This window comes from Tarenaya hassleriana, unplaced genomic scaffold, assembly GCF_000463585.1.
Source record: "Tarenaya hassleriana unplaced genomic scaffold, ASM46358v1 Cleome213, whole genome shotgun sequence".
Lineage (NCBI taxonomy): Eukaryota > Viridiplantae > Streptophyta > Magnoliopsida > Brassicales > Cleomaceae > Tarenaya > Tarenaya hassleriana.
In genome coordinates this window covers 146,087-169,136 of record NW_010965478.1, presented here as the reverse complement: position 1 = coordinate 169,136, position 23,050 = coordinate 146,087, and the positions used below count along the sequence as shown (strand labels likewise).

The window sequence follows — 23,050 nt, the reverse complement described above, 5'->3', positions numbered from 1 at the left end:
TCTATTCTTCCCCTTCGTTCCATCCATCTTCCTTTTCGGAATTACGTCGAGCATCGCTTGATCCGTGACTGATTCCGAGGACCACCCTTCCCCTTTGAACACCATACCCGATCGAAAGTCGAGAGCCTTCTCCGTGAAGCGCGTGAGACTGCGTTTCAGATCAGATTCCATCCTCTCCGAGCCAAGGCGTGTATCATTTTGGTATCAGAGCTTGCTCGAACCAACGGACGTGATCACTCTCCGCCCTCCTACGGTATCCTGGGCTATCACAGGCCCACCAGCTTCCGCCTGGTTCGTCCACGAACCACACCGTACTGGGAGAGAACCGGCTCTAATACCATTTGTAACGACCCGAGGCCGCTACGGAATGATAGAGCTGTCTCCACACACCAATACGGGACCTTTTAGCGTGTTTTGTCCTCACTCGCACACATCCCGGAAATGACTTCCCAGGAGGTCACCCATCCTAAGACTACTCCAAGGCCAGCACGCTTAACTTTGGAGTTCTCTCGAGATAGGCAACCGAAAAGGTAGATGCATCTTGTTGCTATGAGTATCTCAATTAATTCCTTTAAGTTACCTTAGACTGTGTAGTCCCATACCTACACAACCCTCGGATCTCTCTCATTCCGGTGCGTCCGCTTCATCCCTGTACCCCCTACCGAGAAGCTCGTCAGGAGCCGTCCATTGTCCATGCCTCTCGCACCGGCGATCACTCCCCGCCCTCCTACGGTATCCTGTGCTGTCACACTTTCTTTGGCTATTATGATCTCCATTAGACATGTAAAAACAAGTTGGTTTGCGTGTATCTGTACTGGGGCCTAGACTGGGTGGTAATGTTGGAGACTGTTTTAAACCATAGATTGGGTGGTAATCATAAATTGGGTATGGATAACTTTTGAGTCCTTTGTCTTGTGAGCAAGGCATGGTTTTACGATTGTAGGTGATCATATACCCCCTCTCCTCCTGTGCATTGCAGAGTTGGGGTCACCCCCTCTCCTCCTGTGGCTCAAGCGGGAACTTACCAGCAACCTCAGCTCGGTCATATGAACTGGCCAACGAATTATTAACAAATCTAACTTGTTTTTACATGTCTAGTGGAGATCATAATAGCCAAAGAAAGTATTTTACTCTCCTTGTCAACTGCCAAACCCCATTTATCTTCTTTATTGAATGCATAAATCTGTTTTTAATCACTTTTCTACCAATGGTTGTCTGCTCCCAGAATCTCTTCCTTTACTGCCACAATCGCAGGTATCAAGCATAGATGCACCGTGGATCAGTTCTCCCAGACTTGGTATGTTTCTATCCTGTTTGAACCATGGCCTTAACTCCCCTAATCGGCTATATCCCTGCTATGAGAAAGTGGGACCTAACAAATACCTTCGTGCTTGCAGATATGTTGAAGTTTTATTTGCGCAAACGGTGCAAGGCATCATCAAACTTGACAAATATCTTAAGACCATAATAGTGTACCATATTATAACTTACCATTCATACATGGTATCTACCATGTATTAACTGCTCGAGCAGATCAAAGATGTATAGAATTGTTGATAGAAATCAACTCATATTTTAACAACTATGTATCTTCCTCTCTATAGATTTAATGCTCACTCATACATGGTACGAGAGTAACAATCTGTTTCTATATAGTAGAGTTAACATTGTTACTCGATGGAGACAACTGTAATTACATGCTTTCTTTTTAAATAGGTGTTGACGCATAAAGAGAACAAAAAAGAGTAGAAAACATGGATTACGGAACATCACAGATGAAACATGAACATTTGGGAGTGTTTCCAAAAAAATGTGAAGCTCAGAAAATGTCAGATTTTACATGTCCAATAACTTTCACCCTACAGGTCCAAATCATGCATTCTCTACATCATTGGATATTTTAATAATATGGTATGCGCCGAATTGGATTTCAGCCCCCTCCAAAAATAGGTCTTATCTCTGTATAATTCTCTATTTTTTCTCAAATAAATAAATGGATTATGAAAATTTTGTAATTCTCATGTTTGCCAATTTGGGGTTACAAGTGTTTTAGCAAAGCCCTATATATGGTATGTCGGCGATGGGTCACATCCAAACATGATCTCTCCTCTCTTGAAGGGCTACCACATTAAAAAAAATATTATACAACTGTTACTAGGATGGTTGTTAGAACAGTATCTCTTATATATGGGCAGTGAATACTAATATCCATTTGTGAAAATGATCTTAGTAACAGATCCTTTATCGGTTCACGGCATACTAATCATGTTTGGATGCGCACCCTGTCGGTTCACAACCTATACATTCTCGAAGTGCATCAGTTTTAATGTACATATACCTTTAATATATATATAAAATATACATCATTATATCATATATATATATATGCATAAAATATTAAAATATGACCATGTACAAATTTAATATATATATATTGACTTATATATGACGTATAGACATATATGCATATATATAATATCTTTAATATGCATGACAAAAATTTTAATTATGTATTTAACTAATACATAAATTACAGATGATAGATCATATCACAATAATATTTTATTATTTCAAAGATGAACAAAAAAAAATCAAACTTTCTCATCGATTTTATGAATCTCTAAATATATAATTAGAGAAAACTTTAATCCGATGAAAATTTTACATAAGTTTATATATTGGATTTACGTCTTTGTTTGTTGGAACTCTACTAACCCATAAATTATTTTTTATATTTAAACCAAGTTTTAATAAAATAACACCCAACATTCCGTAGTTTTTTTTTTCTTTCATGACAGAAATCATTTTTTATATTAAAAAGAACAGCTATACAACTTGTTGGAACAAAACGTATTATTCTAAAGGTTTCCTTCCATTAACCAATCAATACGATTTTTTGTTGTGATTTAGCATATATGGAATGATTTCTACTATTAAAATAGATATTTCAGCAAATAATTATTAAAGATTAATTATGATTAATTATTAAAGATTAATTATGATTTAAATTTTAATAAACAATATATGTAAAATATAATAATAAAAAACTCTAATTGTAGAATAATAACAAAATATATATCTAAACCAAATAACAAACATAACTATATAAACTTTACGTATTTTTTCCGTAACCTCTAACATCATCATATGTTTTTCACAGAAATAAAATAAAATAAAAATTGTTACGTATTATAAGAACTGTGGTCAATTCAAATGTCATTTTTGTTGCTTGAAAAATATGTAAGTGAGCATTAAATCTAAATGACAACCCACAAGTTTTACTCGGCTCATGATGATTCGTCTCATTTTGAAATTAATTAAATCGTTAGATTCGTTTTTATACGACACAGAAGAACTTTGATTTATGTCGATTCGACAATTTTTCGGAGGTAAATTGGCAAGTTAAAACAAATATAATATTTTTATTTTATATAAAATGTCAAATAAAATGATATTTTAATACAAAGCTTAATATTTAAGTATCACCTTTAAGTTTATAAAACAATTATACATATATAATCAATAAATAATTAAAATAAATATTAATTTCTATAAAATTATAAAAAAACCGATAATTTTTTTTAAAAACACATCATCTCATGATTCTAGCGGACTAATTTGACGAGCCGCGAGTTATGATGTACTAACTCTTTAGATTCGTTTCCAAATGAACCTTAAAAATATTGGGTCGGATCAGCTCGTCACGAGCCGATAACAAACCAGTTTACAAACTGAATCAGATTTTACATGTCCGATATATGGATCCGATGAAAATTTTACATAAGTTTATATATTGGATTTACGACTTTGTTTGTTGGAACTCTACTAACCCATAAATTATTTTTTATATTTAAACCAAGTTTTAATAAAAATAACACCCAACATTCCGTAGTTTTTTTTTCTTTCATGACAGAAATCATTTTTTATATTAAAAATAACAGCTATACAATTTGTTGGAACAAAGCGTATTATTCTAAAGGTTTCCTTCCATTAACCAATCAATACGATTTTTGTTGTGATTTAGCATATATCGAATGATTTCTACTATTAAAATAAATATTTCAGCAAATAATTATTAAAGATTAATTATGATTAATTATTAAAGATCTTTTTCAATATACGAGAGTAAAAACCCTAGGTTTTTGTTTGGTATTAAACGAATTCGATTCGGTACATCGAACTTTATACCAAAGCCTCAAAACAAGTTGAAAATACCGACGAGAAGCGATTGGGGCACGACTCACAGGCTGGCAGGCTGTCATTCTTCACACCCACGTCGACGAACTCCAGCCCGACGAACTCCAGCCCGACGACAGACCCGCCATTTCAAGAACCTTCTCTTGCAATTATTGCAGACGTAAGTTCTACAGCTCTCAAGCCCTAGGTGGCCACCAAAACGCTCATAAACGCGAACGCACGTTGGCTAAACGCGCAATGTACATGTGAAGACCGTTTGGTCATGTCCTCCACAGGGACCATCGTTTCGAAGCTCTCTAAACATGTTTGGATGCACTCTAAGTATGTCTCGACACAGTCTAAACATGTTTGGACGCACACTAAACGTGTTTTGGTGCACTCTAAACATGTTTAGACGAACTCTAAACATGTTTCGACGCACTCTAAATATCTTTCGACGCACTCTAAAAATGTTTTAATGCACTCTAAACATGTTTGGATGCGCACCCTGTCGGTTCACGGCATACCATATGATTAGATTGTTATAAAATTTTTTGCTTTTCCGTCGATTATTGTACCATCTTTCCTTGTATGTGTAACCTTTAACACATCAAGGAGCGATGGTTGCTTTCCACATGTTCGGGCCTACAAACAAAATTTTTATAACATTAATAATTTTCTATATATTATATATATGGTGTTTGAAAATATATATCAATTAATTACCAATGCATGCATGACTCGTCAGTGTCATTATACTTCCTTGTCATGTTAACATCAATAGTTCCGGCAGCATTCTTCCTGATGCCTCTGCCCGGTGTATGATCAAACCAATCACAGTTGAATAAAACCATTCGTAGTCCAACGTAACCGTTGTATTCGAGAACCATGATTTCCTTAAGAATGCCGTAGAAATCAGGTTCATTCGGTACGTCACAACTTACGGATCCTCGGACATAAATTCCGTAGTTAGATACTCGTCGTTTCTAACCATGGTCGAATGTGTGAAACGTGTATCCTCTTGTGAACATGATCGGATAACATGTCACCTTTCTCGATGGACCGTGGATCAAATCTTTCAAATTATTAAGGAAGTATATTGACACTGCCGGAACTGCCGGAACTGCCAGAACTGTTGATGTCAAAGTCTATTCCGACCACATTTTAATACCAAATCGGCCCATGTCTATTCCGACCCTAAATCGGCCGGTTAGAAGATCTCATCTCATAAATTTAGGGTTTCATTGAAGCCGACATAGAAATCGGTGGACTTGGTGACGGTTCTCGACGTGGGCCAAACAAAAAGTCGATAAATTGCTGGATCCCATACTTTATGCCATTTCCGCCAAGATGAGAACTGCCTCCAAAGAGTAAACGTGTTCAGTGTCAGGTGCAGCAGCAATTTAAAACAGAGGGGGCGCTAGTAACACTTGTAACCCCAAATTGGCAAACATGGGAATTATAAAATTTTCATAATCCATTTATTTATTTGAGAAAAAAATAGAATTATATAGAGATAAGACCTATTTCTGGAGGGGGCTGATGTGAATCGGGCATGTGATGTGAATCGGGCATCTTTGTCCATGCCTCTCGCACCGGCGATCACTCTCCACCCTCCTACGATATCCTACGTTGTCACAATATCAATCCTTTAATCATGTCGGGAAAGCACCAAACCTTTTTTTTTTCCTGGAGACAAAACAACCAAAACAAAGCTCTTTGTAGTTACTTAAAATGGCAACAACTTTGCCTAAAACACCACCGAAAATTAGTTTTGCATTCCAATACACTTGTATAGAAACTACCACCCAGAAATCAATCTCCCGTACGGGGTAATGTTGATGCTGAATATTAGAATATAAAGACAAGACTTACCTACATACGTAAGAGGACAATCCCCAATCCTACAAATGTTCTACATGTCTCCAGGAATTTCGGAGATCAGAGAAAACGGGCGGGCCGCCTGACGAAATTGACTTAACGTGTTAATCAACTATGAGTATCCGCAATATTAAAACTATGATTTTAGCTATATCACTCTTCAAATCCAGGGTCCACTCTAAATCAACCATCCTAGTAACAGTTGTATAGACTTTGCTAAAGGATCCGATGAAAATTTTACATAAGTTTATATATTGGATTTACGTCTTTGTTTGTTGGAACTCTACTAACCCATAAATTATTTTTTATATTTAAACCAAGTTTTAATAAAATAACACCCAACATTCCATAGTTTTTTTTTTCTTTCATGACAGAAATCATTTTTTATATTAAAAAGAACAGTTATACAACTTGTTGGAACAAAGCGTATTATTCTATTGGTTTCCTTCCATTAACCAATCAATACGATTTTTTGTTGTGATTTAGCATATATCGAATGATTTCTACTATTAAAATAGATATTTCAGCAAATAATTATTAAAGATTAATTATGATTAATTATTAAAGATTAATTATGATTTAAATTTTAATAAACAATATATGTAAAATATAATAATAAAAAACTCTAATTGTAGAATAATAACAAAATTTATATCTAAACCAAATAACAAACATAACTATATAAACTTTACGTATTTTTTCCATAATCTCTAACATCATCATATGTTTTTCACAGAAATAAAATAAAATAAAAATTGTTACGTATTATAAGAATTGTGGTCAATTCAAATGTCATTTTTGCTGCTTGAAAAATATGTAAGTGAGCATTAAATCTAAATGTAACAGTGAATACTAATATCCATTTGTGAAAATGCAAAAAAAATCGAGAATATTCCTTTATTTTCTCGTTCAATTGCAATTTGCAATATGTCAACAGCGGATAAACATGTCTATTCCGACCACATTTCTTGGATTTTTTTTCTAAGTGGACTATGTAAAAATAGTCTTCAACTATACTAATGGTTGGAAATTTGACATTTCTATCGAACTTTATAACAATTAGTTTGTGGTCGTGGTAGGGCATTATACTATCGAACTTTATATAACAAATAATTATACTTAATGAATAATGAGAAGTACAATAATTTAGGGAGAATGCTGATAAAAATCTTGAACTTAAATTTATTTAGATAATTAATATCTAAATTTTAATTTTGTTCTTAAAATATATAAATTCTTAAAAAAAACAAATTACGATGTAAATCACTCTAAAAAATAGAATTAAGTCACAAGACAACTATAACGCGCAAGAAAACATAATTTAAGTTATCTGGTACGAGAGTAACAATCTGTTTCTATATAGTAGAGTTAACATTGTTACTCGATGGAGACAACTGTAATATGGATCTATGGTTACAAATCATTCGATAGTAGAAATCATTCGATATATGCTAAACGATCTTATTCAGCATCTCAGTATAATGTTTTTGGTTCGTTCTGGAACTTCACCGCTCCGAAATTCCTGGAGACATGTAGAACATTTGTAGGATTGGGGATTGTCCTGTTACGTATGTAGGTAAGTCTTGTCTTTATATTCTAATATTCAGCATCAACATTACCCCGTATGGGAGATTGATTTAATTCTTGGATATGGAGATAAGACCTATTTCTGGAGGGGGCTGATGTGAATCGGGCATTGTTACTCGATGGAGCCATTAAAATCCAGGGTCCCGACAACTGATTTAATTAATTACGATGTATATCACATTTTTCAATAGACCATATCCAAATTGTTACTTAATTACGATGTATATCACATTTCTGGAGGAATAAGACCGATCCTATATGACCATTGTTACTCGATATACCATATCCAAATTGTTAATTAATTACGATATATATCACATTTTTCAATTCGTTACAGTTTGCTTGATTGGACAAAATATCACATTTTTATTTTATATAAAATGTCGAATAAAATGATATTTTAATACAAAGCTTAATATTTAAGTATCACCTTTAAATTTATAAAACAATTATACATATATAATCAATAAATAATTAAAATAAATATTAATTTCTATAAAATTATAAAAAAAATCGATAATTTTTTTTAAAAAACACATCATCTCATGATTCTAGCGGACTAATTTGACGAGCCGCGAGTTATGATGTACTAACTCTTTAGATTCGTTTCCAAATGAACCTTAAAAATATTGGATCGGATCAGCTCGTTTGTAACCATAGATCCATATTACAGTTGTCTCCATCGAGTAACAATGTTAACTCAATAATTTAGTATAATTTTTGTAGAATCAAATAAATCATTTCTAATCAAACCGATAAATACCGCTTTTTCGAACTCATCGAAATAACGAGCACGTTCTTCTCGACCTTAAGGCTCGTCTAGGCCGTTTTCAGCATCCCATGCAGTTCGGTCAATGTCTTATCCATGCCATGCATATGATAGCTCATGATGAATTGATCATAGCAGTCTGGAAGAGACTGGAGCATAAGGTCAACAACCAACTCCTTGTCAATCCTCAAGCCATAATGCTCAAGTTCTTCAAGATGACCATTCATCTTAAGAACATGAGCGCTAACCGATTGCCCTGCCGCCATACGGTATGCAAGCAGGTTCTTCAACGTGTTGTATTTCTCAACACGCACATGCTCTTGGAACATAGTCTTCAACTGCTCGAGCAGATCAAAGGTGTTGAATAATATTTTATCATAGAATGGCCCGAATGTATAGAATATGTTCATTTGCCAATTTGGGATTAATATGAGTTGATCTGCTACCATGTATAAGCAGATCAAAGGTGTATGAATAATATCTTAGAATAAAAATTCTATACATTAAAAAGAATAATATTTTTATTTTTATGAATTTATAATCTTTAACGCATGTATGATGTAGAAATCAACCATCTGCGTTAAACTTATGCCATCGCCGGCATACCATATTCGATATATGCTAAATGATCTTATTCAGCATCTCAGTATAATGTTTTTGGTTCGTTCCGGAACTTCACCGCTCTGAAATTCCTGGAGACATGTAGAACATTTGTAGGATTGGGGATTGTCTTTACGTATGTAGGTAAGTCTTGTCTTTATATTATAATATTCAGCATCAACATTACCCAAATGGTCTTGTTGGATTTCTACCCAAAGAAGTATGGGATCCAGCAATTTATTCTATTTTCAAAAAGTTGCATAGTAAATTTATCGGATTATATGTTCTTTGGTTTTGTGAGATATTCTACATTGGTCGGAAGCCGCCTTTCGCGGTTCTGAGGTAAAATTTTCCTTCAATTTTCCTGCAAAATTTTGTTTGAATCATGCCTAGAGTCATGTTCTTGATGTTTCAGTGCGCGACAAACTTCCATTTGTTAGGTTAGGTTTTGGTTGAAGTTAGAGTTTCGCTTAAAATCTGGATTAGTGTCTTGGGCTTGGAGCTTCAGTTTCGAATCTGGACTTGCGATTCTCTAACCCTATAATGGGCGTTTAGGAAAGGTGAGTTTTTTTAAGGATTATCCATCTTCTGATTGGTAACAGGAAATTGGGTTTCACTGAAAATGTCATCACAATGAGATTTTAAGAAATTCTAGGGATCTGGAGTTTTCTTTATCATTCTTCACAAAATGGTGAAGGATGTTGATGCTGCAAGTGGGAGTTCCTGTTGTGAAGAATAGCATTTTCTCGCTTCTTGCGGCTGTAATATGAATCTCTAGCTAATGCCATTCGTGGTTGAATTTAGTCATGGTTAAGGATATGATAGTTGTTTCCTGACATTGGTAGTGAATGAACAGCCTTGACAATGTGGATTCAGTGAGTGTTACTACGTTTATTGAGAGGTGGAATCTGATAGTTGTAGTTCTTCATCTACAGGCCTCCCCTGTTCTCCCGGCTCTTACCTTGGAACAAACCAAGGCTCTCTTTGATCAATTTCAGACGAAGCTCAAGGATCTAAGCTGTGGTTCCGTGGAATCAGACTCTGCTTCACCCTCAACCCCTTCGCCAGGTACCTCTATAACCTCTTTTTCTCCAGACTTTATCTTCTCTATTTTTTTCTCAGATAAGACCATTCCTACACATTTCTGGATTCTAGATACTGGAGCGAGTAATCACGTTTGCTATGATTTACGACTATTTTCTGAGGTTCAAACTATCCCAACCACGACCTTAACCTTACCAAATGGAACTATTTTGCCGGTTACACAGTCTGACACTGTAATCCTTTCTCTTGATCTTGTTTTGTCCTCTGTTCTTTATGTCCCATCTTTCCATTGTAATCTGTTAAGTTTTAGTGCTCTAACACGATCTTCTTCTTATACTATCACTTTCTCTCATCATTCGTACGTCATTCAGGACCCTATGCGGGACTTGACGATTGAACAGGGTGACCAGAAACACAACCTATACATTCTCGAAGTGCATCAGTTTTATGGGCCCATATGAAATTGCCCATATATAAGAAAAAGATCTTTTTCTTGTTTCGCAGCCGCCGATAGCTTCCCCACCCGCCGATAGCTAAAGTATAGGCTTCCGGTCCAGAGACTGAATTCTTCTCTTCGAACTCAGTGGCGAAGTCGAATCGAAGAAAAGATAAAATTAAGGGGAAAATGGGGAGAAATTACTTAATGTTTGGGCTTATAGTGAGGCCGAACTATTTTATCTAATTACAGTTAGACCCATAATAAAACTTAAATTATGTTTTCTTCCGATTATTTCCTTGTCTAGCTCTAGAGGTAGAGTGTCCCTTTCGGTTCGGTATTCATCCGTGAAATAATATATTCTTTTCTCTAATAATTATTATATGTTCGATTTAACTCGGTTTTACTATATTAATACCAAATAAGAATCAAAATTTGATATTTTACATATAAATTCTTACATAATTTTTATAATTCGACTTTTTGTTTGGTATTAAACGGATTCGATTCGGTATTTATCAGTTTGATTAGAAATGATTTATTTGATTCTACAAAAAATATACTAAATTATTGAGTTAACATTGTTACTCGATGGAGACAACTGTAATATGGATCTATGGTTACAAAACGAGCTGATCCGACCCAATATTTTTAAGGTTCATTTGGAAACGAATCTAAAGAGTTAGTACATCATAACTCGCGGCTCGTCAAATTAGTCCGCTAGAATCATGAGATGATGTGTTTTTAAAAAAAATTATCGATTTTTTTATAATTTTATAGAAATTAATATTTATTTTAATTATTTATTGATTATATATGTATAATTGTTTTATAAACTTAAAGGTGATACTTAAATATTAAGCTTTGTATTAAAATATCATTTTATTTGACATTTTATATAAAATAAAAAGATATTATTATAGGGGAGAATGTTTTAAACCATCACAATGTCATAGTAGAAATCAGAGAGTTATCCATGGCAGCTTTTTTATAATTATGGGGCCTGGGATTAACAAATTTCTCGGACATTTTAGCATCAACACACCAGGAATATAGATCAAACAAAACTGATTTATGTTTATTTAAAACTTTTATCAAAACAATGACGTCATCTGATATTTGAAAATGTGTGACTAATTGGCATGTTTTCCGTTAATAATTTTTTAAAGTTCCATGATTCTGGTCGTCATGGTCAACAAAACGAAAATATAAATCTCGAGTCTTTTTATAAAACCCCGCATGTTTTTTGCTTTTAAAACCCACATCACATAGAACATCAGAAACAGCGAACAACAACCTAAAAGATCCAAGCTTTATCCATTTAACGAACAGATTTTACAGAAAGAGCGAGAGAGAGAGAGAGATGGGTAATAGCTTAGGGAGAAAGAAAACGACGAAAGTGATGAAGATAGACGGAGAGACGATGAAACTGAAGACGCCGATCATGGCGGAAGAGGTCTTGAAAGGGTATCCAGGCTTCATCTTGTTGGACTCCGAATCGGTCAAACACTACGGCTTCAGAGCCAAGCCCCTACAGGTCCCTTTTTTTTTCACAAAAGCTTCATTTTTTTTTTATATGTTCCATCTTCATATTAACTGAAAGAGTACGATGGTTTATGTTTTGGGGTGGCAGGCGGGGCAGAGGCTGGAGGCGAAGAGGCTGTATTTCCTGGTGGAGCCACCGAGAGAGAGCGTTCCACCGAGAAGGGTAAGATCTGGAATTCAGATGAGCGCCAAGGAGAGGCTCGACAGCCTCATGCTTGCCAGGAGATCCGCCATCGATCTCTCCATCCTCAATCCCTCCGGCAGATGGACGGCGGAGCTCTGAGGGTGAAGGTTAGGGTTCCCAAGGCGGAGATGCAGAGGCTGGTGAAGGAGAGCGCCACCGAGACTGAGACCGCCGAAAAGATCGTCGGTCTGTTCTTGGCGAAACAGAGGGACCAAGACACGCGTGACATCACGCACCGCCGTGGCGAGGTAGATGGAAGCTCCGTCGGAGGAGGCAAAACCCGTGAGGTATATGCCCATTATATATTTCTAAAACCCACATCACTGTTGTACATATTCTGTTATATATATATATATATATATATGTGCATCAAACATTGAAATTTACCATGAAAGACCAAGTGGAGTAGGTGAGTTATACGCTATAGTTCATGGGTTTTTTTTTAAGGTGTAAGCTTTACGTACATGCATGCATCTAAAACCATGATTAAAGGCCTGAAAAGAGAGTTGAAAATTTTGGTGCAGAAACGAGTGAGCTTCATGGCACCGAAGGAGACAGGGAGCGAGATCACCGTGGCTTAATGGGGTGGAGAAAGGTACTTTATCACCTTCATTGATGATTATTCACGTTATGGTTATGTTTATCTACTGCATGATAAATCTCAATCTGTGAACGTCCTTGAGGTGTTCATTAATGAAGTTGAGAGACAGTTAGATAAAAAGATTAAAGTTGTGAAATCTGATAGAGGTTGTGAGTATTATGGTAAATACGATGAAAGTGGACAATGTCTAGGTCCATTTGCAAAATTCCTCGAAAGTAGGGGCATTTGTACACAGTATACAAATGCCCAATACACCTCAATAGAATGGTGTTGCTGAGAGGCGAAATCGTACCTTAATGAACATGGTTAGGAGCATGATATGTAATAGCTCTTTACCTCTTTCACTATGGATGCATGCATTAAAGACGACAACATATTTGCTAAACTGGATTCCTAGTAAAGCGGTCCCTAAAACACTTTATGAATTGTGGAGGAGGAGGAAACCGAGTTCGAGACACTTACATGTTTGGGGTTGTCAAGCAGATCGCCTAAGACATTTAAGGGACATGTCATACATATGAACATTATTGACAAGTCCTTGCTGTAATGATTATTTTGGAGAATGTTTTGCTTATCATATTTATGATTATGACATTTTGAATTCAATTAAAGTATTGTTTCTGAAATTATTAGTCATGTTATCATTTATGTTATTTGTGTACACATATTATTAAGGAAGATAACGTGTATGATGATATAATCCCTAGACCATAAAGGATGTTGGATGATAATTGATTGTTATATATGAAAGGGATCATATTACAAAATTATGTGTGATAGCCACGATTCATCGATTGTTCTTCAAATAAAAGGTATCGATGATGGATGAATCTGATGTAAAGTTGTGCGCTTAAAGTTTATTAGATCATCAATTCATCACACGGGCTAAGTGGGAGAATGTAAGAAATAAATTATTATGTGGCCCATAGAATTTGGGCTTTCGGATTTTAATATTAAATTAATTCTTTGATGGATAAGAACTCATCAAAGAATTAAAGCCCATGGGTATTATTGGAAGTCCCTTCTCTCCTTACCCTGATAGAATTAGGGTTTTCACACCCTATAAAAGGAATATTATAGTTCATTATTTCTGTCCATCAAGAAAAATTTATAGTACGGGAGAAATGAGAGAAAAATCTAGAAGACTTTTGATTCTTAAAGTTATTCCGCTGCAACACAGATCCATATATGTTTTTCTGATCTATGTTTTATTGATTGTTTTGTGTGAATTATACAAAGTCATATCTAATTTATCGTTTGGGTTTTCATAAAGGCAGATATCTGAGAAACTTGAAATTATTTTACAATATATATATATATATATATATAATTATTTATTCAGTATATTGATAATTTACATAAGAAGAAATGTACTAATTGAAGGCTCCAAAGCTGAACTGGTCGGCTCATGTGTTAAAGACATCAATAATTTATGAGATTTTTCACGAACTCTGTTTGAGTCTCCACGAGGTGAACCCTTTCAACATCGCTCATTGATAAATCCATCCATCATTTGTGCAAATCTACCTTAGAACTCATTAATTAGATCACATATATTATATGTGTGTATGTATACATATTTAATTTATAATACTAGATCAACCTTACTAAATCATTCAAATTTGGATAAATTATAAGTTTGGTTATATCTGTTATTATCAAATTTAGATATATTAGAAAATTTTATCTGCTTACGTTGTATATTTAATTAAACCAATCAATTGTCAATAATAATAAAAGGATTGTCTTACAAATTTAAACTCAAACTCTGTATAATTTAAAAAGAAAACATACATAATAAATAAAAACATAATTTATATATAAATATTTCAAATGTTCAATCTATATTTCGAAAAACTACGTTGTATAGTTAAGGAAATAAATTTTGTATAATTCACAATACCATATATCCAATCCCCAAATGCATACTTAATGTATAGGATTTTTTTGTCATTACTTAATGTATAGGATATATTTTCGAGATACAACGATTTTATGATAGTAATAAGTGAACAAATATTTTTACATATTCGATATAATTTTATATAGTTTAGGGCGCGGACTTAGAGAGATGAGACGGTTGAATAATTGAGTAAAGAAATTTATGTTTATGGTTTAGTATATAGATAAAACAAGTTTAAACTTGAATTTATTAAAAATGTAAAAAATATGAATTTATATCATTAAAAGGGATGAATTTAGTTAATTTATGATAATATTTTTGTTGTTGTTGAAATTATTTAATTCAACTCTAACTAGTTATTAATACGCGTATATGCACGTATGTATCAGATTTCCATTTAATTATTTTGAAAAATTATATTCAATTAATTTTTTATTGTATTTCAGTTATTGTATTAGATTTCCATTTTATAATTTTCTTATATTTCAATTCGATTCAAATTCTATCGGAATTTGATTTGAATGCAGTTCTTATTTTAAAACTAAAATTCCGTTTCCATTCTATCTACAATGCCAGAGTTAACATTCTACAAATGGTTTGATGTCATAAAGATCCATGAGATAGATATCAGAGAATCATCCACCACTTTCAATTTCATCATATATGCCTATTGAGCGAGCAATCGACAAGACAAGATTGGTAACATGCACGGTTTAATTAATTAGGGGTAACAAAACGAGTTCAGTTTGTAAACTGGTTTGTTATCGGTTCGTGACGAGCTGATCCGACCTAATATTTTTAAGGTTCATTTGGAAACGAATCTAAAGAGTTAGTACATCATAACTCGCGGCTCGTCAAATTAGTCCGCTAGAATCATGAGATGATGTGTTTTTAAAAAAAATTATCGATTTTTTTATAATTTTATAGAAATTAATATTTATTTTAATTATTTATTGATTATATATGTATAATTGTTTTATAAACTTAAAGGTGATACTTAAATATTAAGCTTTGTATTAAAATATCATTTTATTTGACATTTTATATAAAATAAAAATATTATATTTGTTTTAACTTGCCAATTTACCTCCGAAAAATTGTCGAATCGACATAAATCAAAGTTCTTCTGTGTCGTATAAAAACGAATCTAACGATTTAATTAATTTCAAAATGAGACGAATCATCATGAGCCGAGTCGAACCGAACCGAACCGGCCGGTTTGAAACCCCTAGGTTTAACAAATGAGACGATGCATGCATGGTGAATAAATACTCAGCAAGTTGCACTTTGAATCTCGAGGCATATAAAAAAGCTGCCATGGATAACTCTCTTGTTGGATAAATTGACAAACTTGTGGGCTGTCATTTAGATTTAATGCTCACTTACATATTTTTCAAGCAACAAAAATGATATTTGAATTTACCACAGTTCTTATAATACGTAACAATTTTTATTTTATTTTATTTATGTGAAAAACATATGATGATGTTAGAGGTTACGGAAAATATACGTAAAGTTTATATAGTTATGTTTGTTATTTGGTTTAGATATATATTTTGTTATTATTCTACAATTAGAGTTTTTTATTATTATATTTTACATATATTGTTTATTAAAATTTAAATCATAATTAATCTTTAATAAGTAATCATAATTAATCTTTAATAATTATTTGCTGAAATATCTATTTTAATAGTAGAAATCATTCCATATATGCTAAATCACAACAAAAAATCGTATTGATTGGTTAATTGAAGGAAACCTTTAGAATAATACGCTTTGTTCCAACAGTTGTATAGCTGTTCTTTTTAATATAAAAATGATTTCTGTCATGAAAGAAAAAAAACTACGGAATGTTGGGTGTTATTTTATTAAAACTTGGTTTAAATATAAAAAATAATTTATGGGTTAGTAGAGTTCCAACAAACAAAGACGTAAATCCAATATATAAACTTATGTAAAATTTTCATCGGATTAAAGTTTTCTCTAATTATATATTTAGAGATTCATAAATCGATGAGAAAGTTTGATTTTTTTTGGTTCATCTTTGAAATAATAAAATATTATTGTGATATGATCTCTCATCTGTAATTTATGTATTAGTTAAATACATAATTAAAATTTTTGTCATGCATATTAAAGATATTATATATATGCATATATGTCTATACGTCATATATAAGTCAATATATATATTAAATTTGTACATGGTCATATTTTAATATTTTATGCATATATATATATATATGATATAATGATGTATATTTTATATATATATATATTAAAGGTATATGTACATTACAAAGCTTATAGTGTTTTGATAGTAAGATATATTTATAATTCGACATAATAGTGATATATATATATATGTATTAAATTTATTTGTTTATTTATGCATATTTGAATGGTAGTCAATATATGCATATATATTTTAGGTTGAATTATATATATAAGTTAGATCTTCATTTTATTTTATTCGATTCGATATCTACACTATGAAATCTTGTTAGTCACAAAAGTGACCTAAATTAATTTAGATTAAATATTCAAATCGAATATTTTCAATTGTTCAAAATGAAAGGATGATAAAAGATGACATAAAGATATAGTTGAACAATTGAGATTATTAATTATATCGCTATAAAGTCATTCAAAGGTGGATCATTGCGTATAGTTAATAATATTAAAGAAATTGATATTTTATCTTGATCGATAAGTATGTATATCCAAAGATTGCATATTTATTTGGTTTTTGATATTATGATGTATATAAAAGTATTTTGTATCAATGATGGTATACGTATTTAAGTGTCTGCCCAAAGGTGAATTTAAATGCGTTTTACAACTTTTGGTACATTAAATTATTTTTTATTTTACCATCAATGATTGTATTTGTATTTGAATATTGCCCAAAGGTTACTTAAATACTTCTTAAATCTTTTGATTTATTATGTTAACTCAAAGCATTAATAGGTAAGCATGTATAAATGTTTTGCAATTTCTTTTAATTCTATGGCAACTGACAATGCTGTAGTCAAGTTCAACGGGCTTAACTATGCAGATTGTTCTGAACAGATCCAGGTTAACTATGCAGATTGTTCTGAACAGATCCAGTTTTATTGGTTAGTGAAAAGCCAGCCATAACAGATATCAGTTCAGAAAATGAAAGGACTTATTTTGAGTCTTGGGAGCGGTCTAATATACTATGTTTGAACCTTATGAGGATGACCATGACAAAAAGTGTTAAGCCATCAATGTCTAAGACTGAAAATGCATGGAAATTTATGAATAAGATTAAAGAGTAATCACAATCGGATTTAACTGACAAGCCAATTGTAGGTAGTCTCATGAGTGAGCTAACTACGAAAAAGTTTGACTGGTCTCACCATATCCATGATCAAGTGACTCACATGTCTAATAGGGGATATATCCAATCTACCGTTTGACCGCTGCAAGGATTTCTCTACCTACCCTTCAAAATCCAAATTAAAAAAAAGGGCAGAAGTGACGCAAAAACCAATTATACCCTCAAATTTTAATCAAAAGACGAAAAAACCAAATTAAAATTTAAATTAAAAAAAATAACGGTTCTCTCTCTTTCCTCAGTCCACGTTCTCTCTCTCTCTCCTCACTGTCGCCATTTCCCTCTCTCTCCTAACTCTCGACATCTCCTCCGTCTGTCTTTCGAAACCGCCGGTTTTGTGGCAAAAAACCGTCGATTTAAGCCGCGATTTTCCTCTCATAAGTCTCTGTCTTTACTCTCCTCAGATTCGAAGCACAAAGAAGGAAGAAAATGGCTTCTACGTCAGTGGTTCACTCATCTTCGTCAGCATCTTCGAACGAGACTGATTTTCGAATCCAAATCGCGGAGTTAAATGAGCACATGGTACATTACTTCTCTTTTTGTCATATTTGCACGATTTTGAAAGTTTATATGTTTCCTTATTGTTTTGCCGTGATGATTTGAAATGATAGAAATCTAGGGTTTCGTATTTGAAATTTTAGGGATAACATTATAATCTTTGGTTTGAAGTGGTTAAAATCGAAATGATTTGTTGATTTGGGTCACAGTGATATAGGTGACGGGATGTATGATTCGATGTTTGGATGATGAATGATATGTTGATTTGGGTCACAATGATATAGGTGATAGGGTTCGATGTAAATTAGGTCACAGGATCGGTTCGATTGGTGATAGGTGACTTGGTCACAGTTCACAGGACAATAGGTCACATGGTACCAGGGCAATAGGTCACATGAGAATTGGTCACGTGGTACCAAGACAATAGGTCACATGGTACTATGTCACATTGTCACAGGTTCACAAGACAATAGGTCACATGGTACCAGGACAATTGGTCACAGGTCAGAGGAGAATAGGTCACATGGTACTATTTCACATTGTCACAGGTCACATGATCTGATGTATTTTATTGTTGTGCAGTTGTCGTTTATGTACAAAATGGAAGACATTCAGTTCTCTCCTAAGATAAATACCAAGTGTTACCCGTCGGAGACAATAAAAAAACTGAAAGACTTGTTAAGCCCTGAAGAATGGAGGTATTTCAGTCATGAGTCACAGTTTCAACATTTGTTTCACATGCAATTTGATGGCACGCTGAAGATGGCTCCAGCAGCATTCCTGATAAACCATTGTGTCAATGCGGAGGATGAAAAGGAATTATGGTTTGTTCTAAATGGTGTGCCCATTAGATACTCCATCGTTGAACACGCTCTCATATCCGGATTGAAATGCGGTGAGTATCCGGCTGGATGGGAATATATGAGGAAAAGCCAGTTTAGAGTGAAGACTTTTGGAAATCGAAAGGTATCTAAGGAGAGTGTGATAAGACATCTCGAGAAGACGCCAACTCAAAGGGCTGCTGATAGGAAGAAACTGGCTGTTATCATGTTGCTCGGTGGAATACTGGATCATGGCACCACAGATGAGTTTATAAACCATGATTTGGTGGATATGGTGGATGATTTGGCTTTCTGTGAGAGATTTCCATGGGGACGCTACACATTTGATAGAATGATTGATCAAGTAAGAAAGAGTTTCGGAAGTGGAGGGCCAAAGAAGAAATGGCACTGTCGTGGGTTTATAATCCCTCTTATGGTAAGGGTTTTTCACTACGTGTATAAATGAAAAGTACCGTTATTACATTGATTTGTTTTGGAATTTAATATTTACACAATATGGTACAATTGCTTCCTTTCGAATGCATATCAAATTTGGGTGCCAACGGGATGTACAAAGACGTCGAGGGAGCGGATCCGACGTGTCCCAGAATGTGCAAGAAGTCTGTCAAAGCAAATGTTAGATGGAGTTTCAAGACTGTTATAGACCAGATTGGCACTAAAGCAAAGGTACGCAGAAAATAGGACATGGTGTGTTGGTCACAGGTTTCATGGTCACATGGTACCATGTAACTCGATCACATGGTACCATAACCTATTTGGTCACATGGTACCATGTAACTCGGTCACATGGTACCATAACCTATTTGGTCACATGGTACTATTTAACTCGGTCACATGGTACCATAACCTATTTGGTCACATGGTACTATTTAACTCGGTCACATGGTACCATAACTTATTTGGTCACATGGTACTATTTAACTGTCACATGATGCATATGGTAACAATAAGTCTCATCTATTTTTCAGGGAATTAAGAGCATTCTTAAGAAGGAAGCGACAGAAGAAACTCTTCTTTTTGATCTAGAGGATCTCGATGGAAGTGAAGATCCAATGGTTAAAGTATGGATGCAATATCTTGAGAGGAATCCGGAGAGCATATACTGGAAAAAAATCCATGAAATGGAAATTCGTTCCAGAAAATCTTCAAAGAAAAAGAAGAAGGGGAAAAGTTTGGTAGATGAAGATGAAATAGAAGATGAGGGACGAGAAGAAGAAGAAGAAGAAGAAGAAGAAGAAGAAGAACAAGAACAAGAAGTACAACAACGACAACAACCGCAAGAAAGAGTCATACCACCACAAGGGATACAAAAGGGAGCACAAAGAGTTCACGGAGTGTCAAGTCTCGAAGCACTAAAGACCGAATTGAAGGCCGATTTCAGGGTCGTGGCTAAGGAATCCGAGATGAGAATCATCGATGCTGTGAGAGGGCTTTTAAAGGAGGTTGGACTCCTTGGAAAAGAGGGATTTGTCCCAAGTCCCACAGTGCAGGAGAACCCGGTGATAGATCCGGTAGATAAGGACATATCCACGCCCAGGTCCACAGCGACGCCCAGGTCCACAGTGCAAGAGATCAGAAAAAGTCATGTTGCGAAAGAAAGAGTTGCGACAAGTCCTTTGATGTGTTCTGTCGGTACCGACGAATACTATGATCAAGATGTTGGACTTTTTGAATTAAGACCGAGAGATGTGACTCCATTGGAGTCAGGAAAAGAGAAGTCAACTGCCCAGGAGGCATTGGTTACAGAGAAAGAACCGTCTCCTAAGGAGAAAGAGGCATCGAGCAAGGAGAAAGAGCCCTCGCCTAAAGAGGTAGATCTTTCTTCCATGGACGCATAAGTAGGAAGTAAGTATTCAAACTTTGTCATTTGGTCACATTACTTGATCACATGAGATCATAGTTACTTGGTCACATGGGACCATAGTTACTTGGTCACATGGGACCATATTTACTTGGTCACATGGGACCATATTTACTTGGTCACATGTTTTAATTAATTTGTGCATATCTTGTGTTTTGTTCAGAAAATGTCCCCGAAGAAGATGCTGAAGAGAATGATAGTGACGATGATGCTGGCAGTGGAGATGAGAACACGGAAGAAGAGGGTAACGCCGATGGTGATGAGGGTGAGACAACCGATGAAGATTCTGAAAAGGATGACGCCGATGGCGATGATACCGATGGCGAAGAGGGTGAGGGAACCGACGACGATGATACAGCAGCTGAATCTTCTGACAAAGAATCGGCTGCCAAAACCAATGAAGACACAGATATGTCTGCCCCCCTGTTGAACATGAAGTCAATCAACCTCCACCAGCAGTTGACTCCTCTGATAAACAACAGTTGAAAAGAACAAAGAGGAAGCTTACTGATGGGCCATCCAAAAGAAGCCCTTATGTAGAACATGTTGAAGGCAAAATGAAGAAAGAATCCAAGATAGCATTCCACATGTCCAAGAGCATTACCCTTTGCCATTCATGCATTGTACGTAAGTTACATGCATTATGGATGAGACATTAGGCTTCTCTCCATAATTGACAATGGTGAGTTGGCATGATTTGAAGTGAGTAATGAAGACAGAGAGAGTCGTTGGAGTTCATGCAACGATCATATTACAATCAAGCTATTCAATCCACCTAAGAATCTTCAATATATATCTTTATGTTTATGTCTTTCATTGTTTGGAATATTTTATAGTTGTTTGATATTTATTTCTTTCCTTTTTCCTTTTCTTGTAATATCTATTTAAATTCTTGTACATATCATATTGAAACTACACAGAAAATATTGGAGACTTTCTCCATGGATAACTCTCGACCATATCTTCTTTCATTCTAACTCTTGGTCATTTTCATTCTTCATGATTATTCTTCATTTATTTTGATTCTCAAACACTAAATTATATAAAAACCTTCATGGTATCAGAGCACTAAGATCTAAGGTGCCAAAAGTCTAGTTTTCCGTTGCAAACACCAAAGCAAATTCCCTTCCGGCATCCATTAAAACCAAGAAGGAGCCTGCTCGTGTTATTTGAAAATTTTGCCTCTTTTAAGCTATTCTTTCAAGCCAAAGAGATTCGTTTTTTTATCCTACTTCATCCGCTATATACATCCTTAAAAGGTCACATGAGGTGTACTTGGGATGATCTTGGCGACCTTGAAGATGAAGAAGGAAATCATTGTTCATACATCGAACATGCTAACGGTGTTGTAGAACAATTTTGGTGTACCAAGGAAGAGGTTGACGTATGGAATAACCTCTCCATAGAAGAAGTTCAAGCCATGTGTGTGGATGATGGACCATATTTGGAAGAACAAAATGAGGATGAATGGGATGTGGATGACAATGTCTTTGACCATCTCCCATTGGACATTAAGGAGATCTTATTATCAATGATCAAAGAATACAATATACGGGTAACATATTCTCTCCTTGAATCTCTTTTTACCTCTAATGAGTTTGTTCAAATGATAGAAAAAAGGAAGGAAGAAAATACAAGAAAGCTGGTCAAAAAGGAAAAAGAGACCGAAAACAAAGTGGAAGAAAGCCACAAACAAGAGAACTCGGTGGAGAGCCGCAAAGAGGACATAATGTCCCAAGAGGATCCACCACTCGAGGAG

At 34.5% G+C, this 23,050-nt stretch overlaps 1 protein-coding gene across 1 annotated transcript; it reads left to right on the top strand.

The window, feature by feature from the left end:
- The first annotated feature begins 20,833 nt into the window (after positions 1–20,833).
- LOC104814743 (secreted acidic protein 1A-like) lies at positions 20,834–21,777 on the top strand. The gene is made up of 3 exons (XM_010542927.1): positions 20,834–21,241; positions 21,355–21,361; positions 21,455–21,777. The coding sequence occupies exons 1-3, from the start codon at positions 20,834–20,836 to the stop codon at positions 21,775–21,777; spliced, it is 738 nt and encodes a 245-aa protein (XP_010541229.1).
- The last annotated feature ends 1,273 nt before the right edge of the window (positions 21,778–23,050 follow it).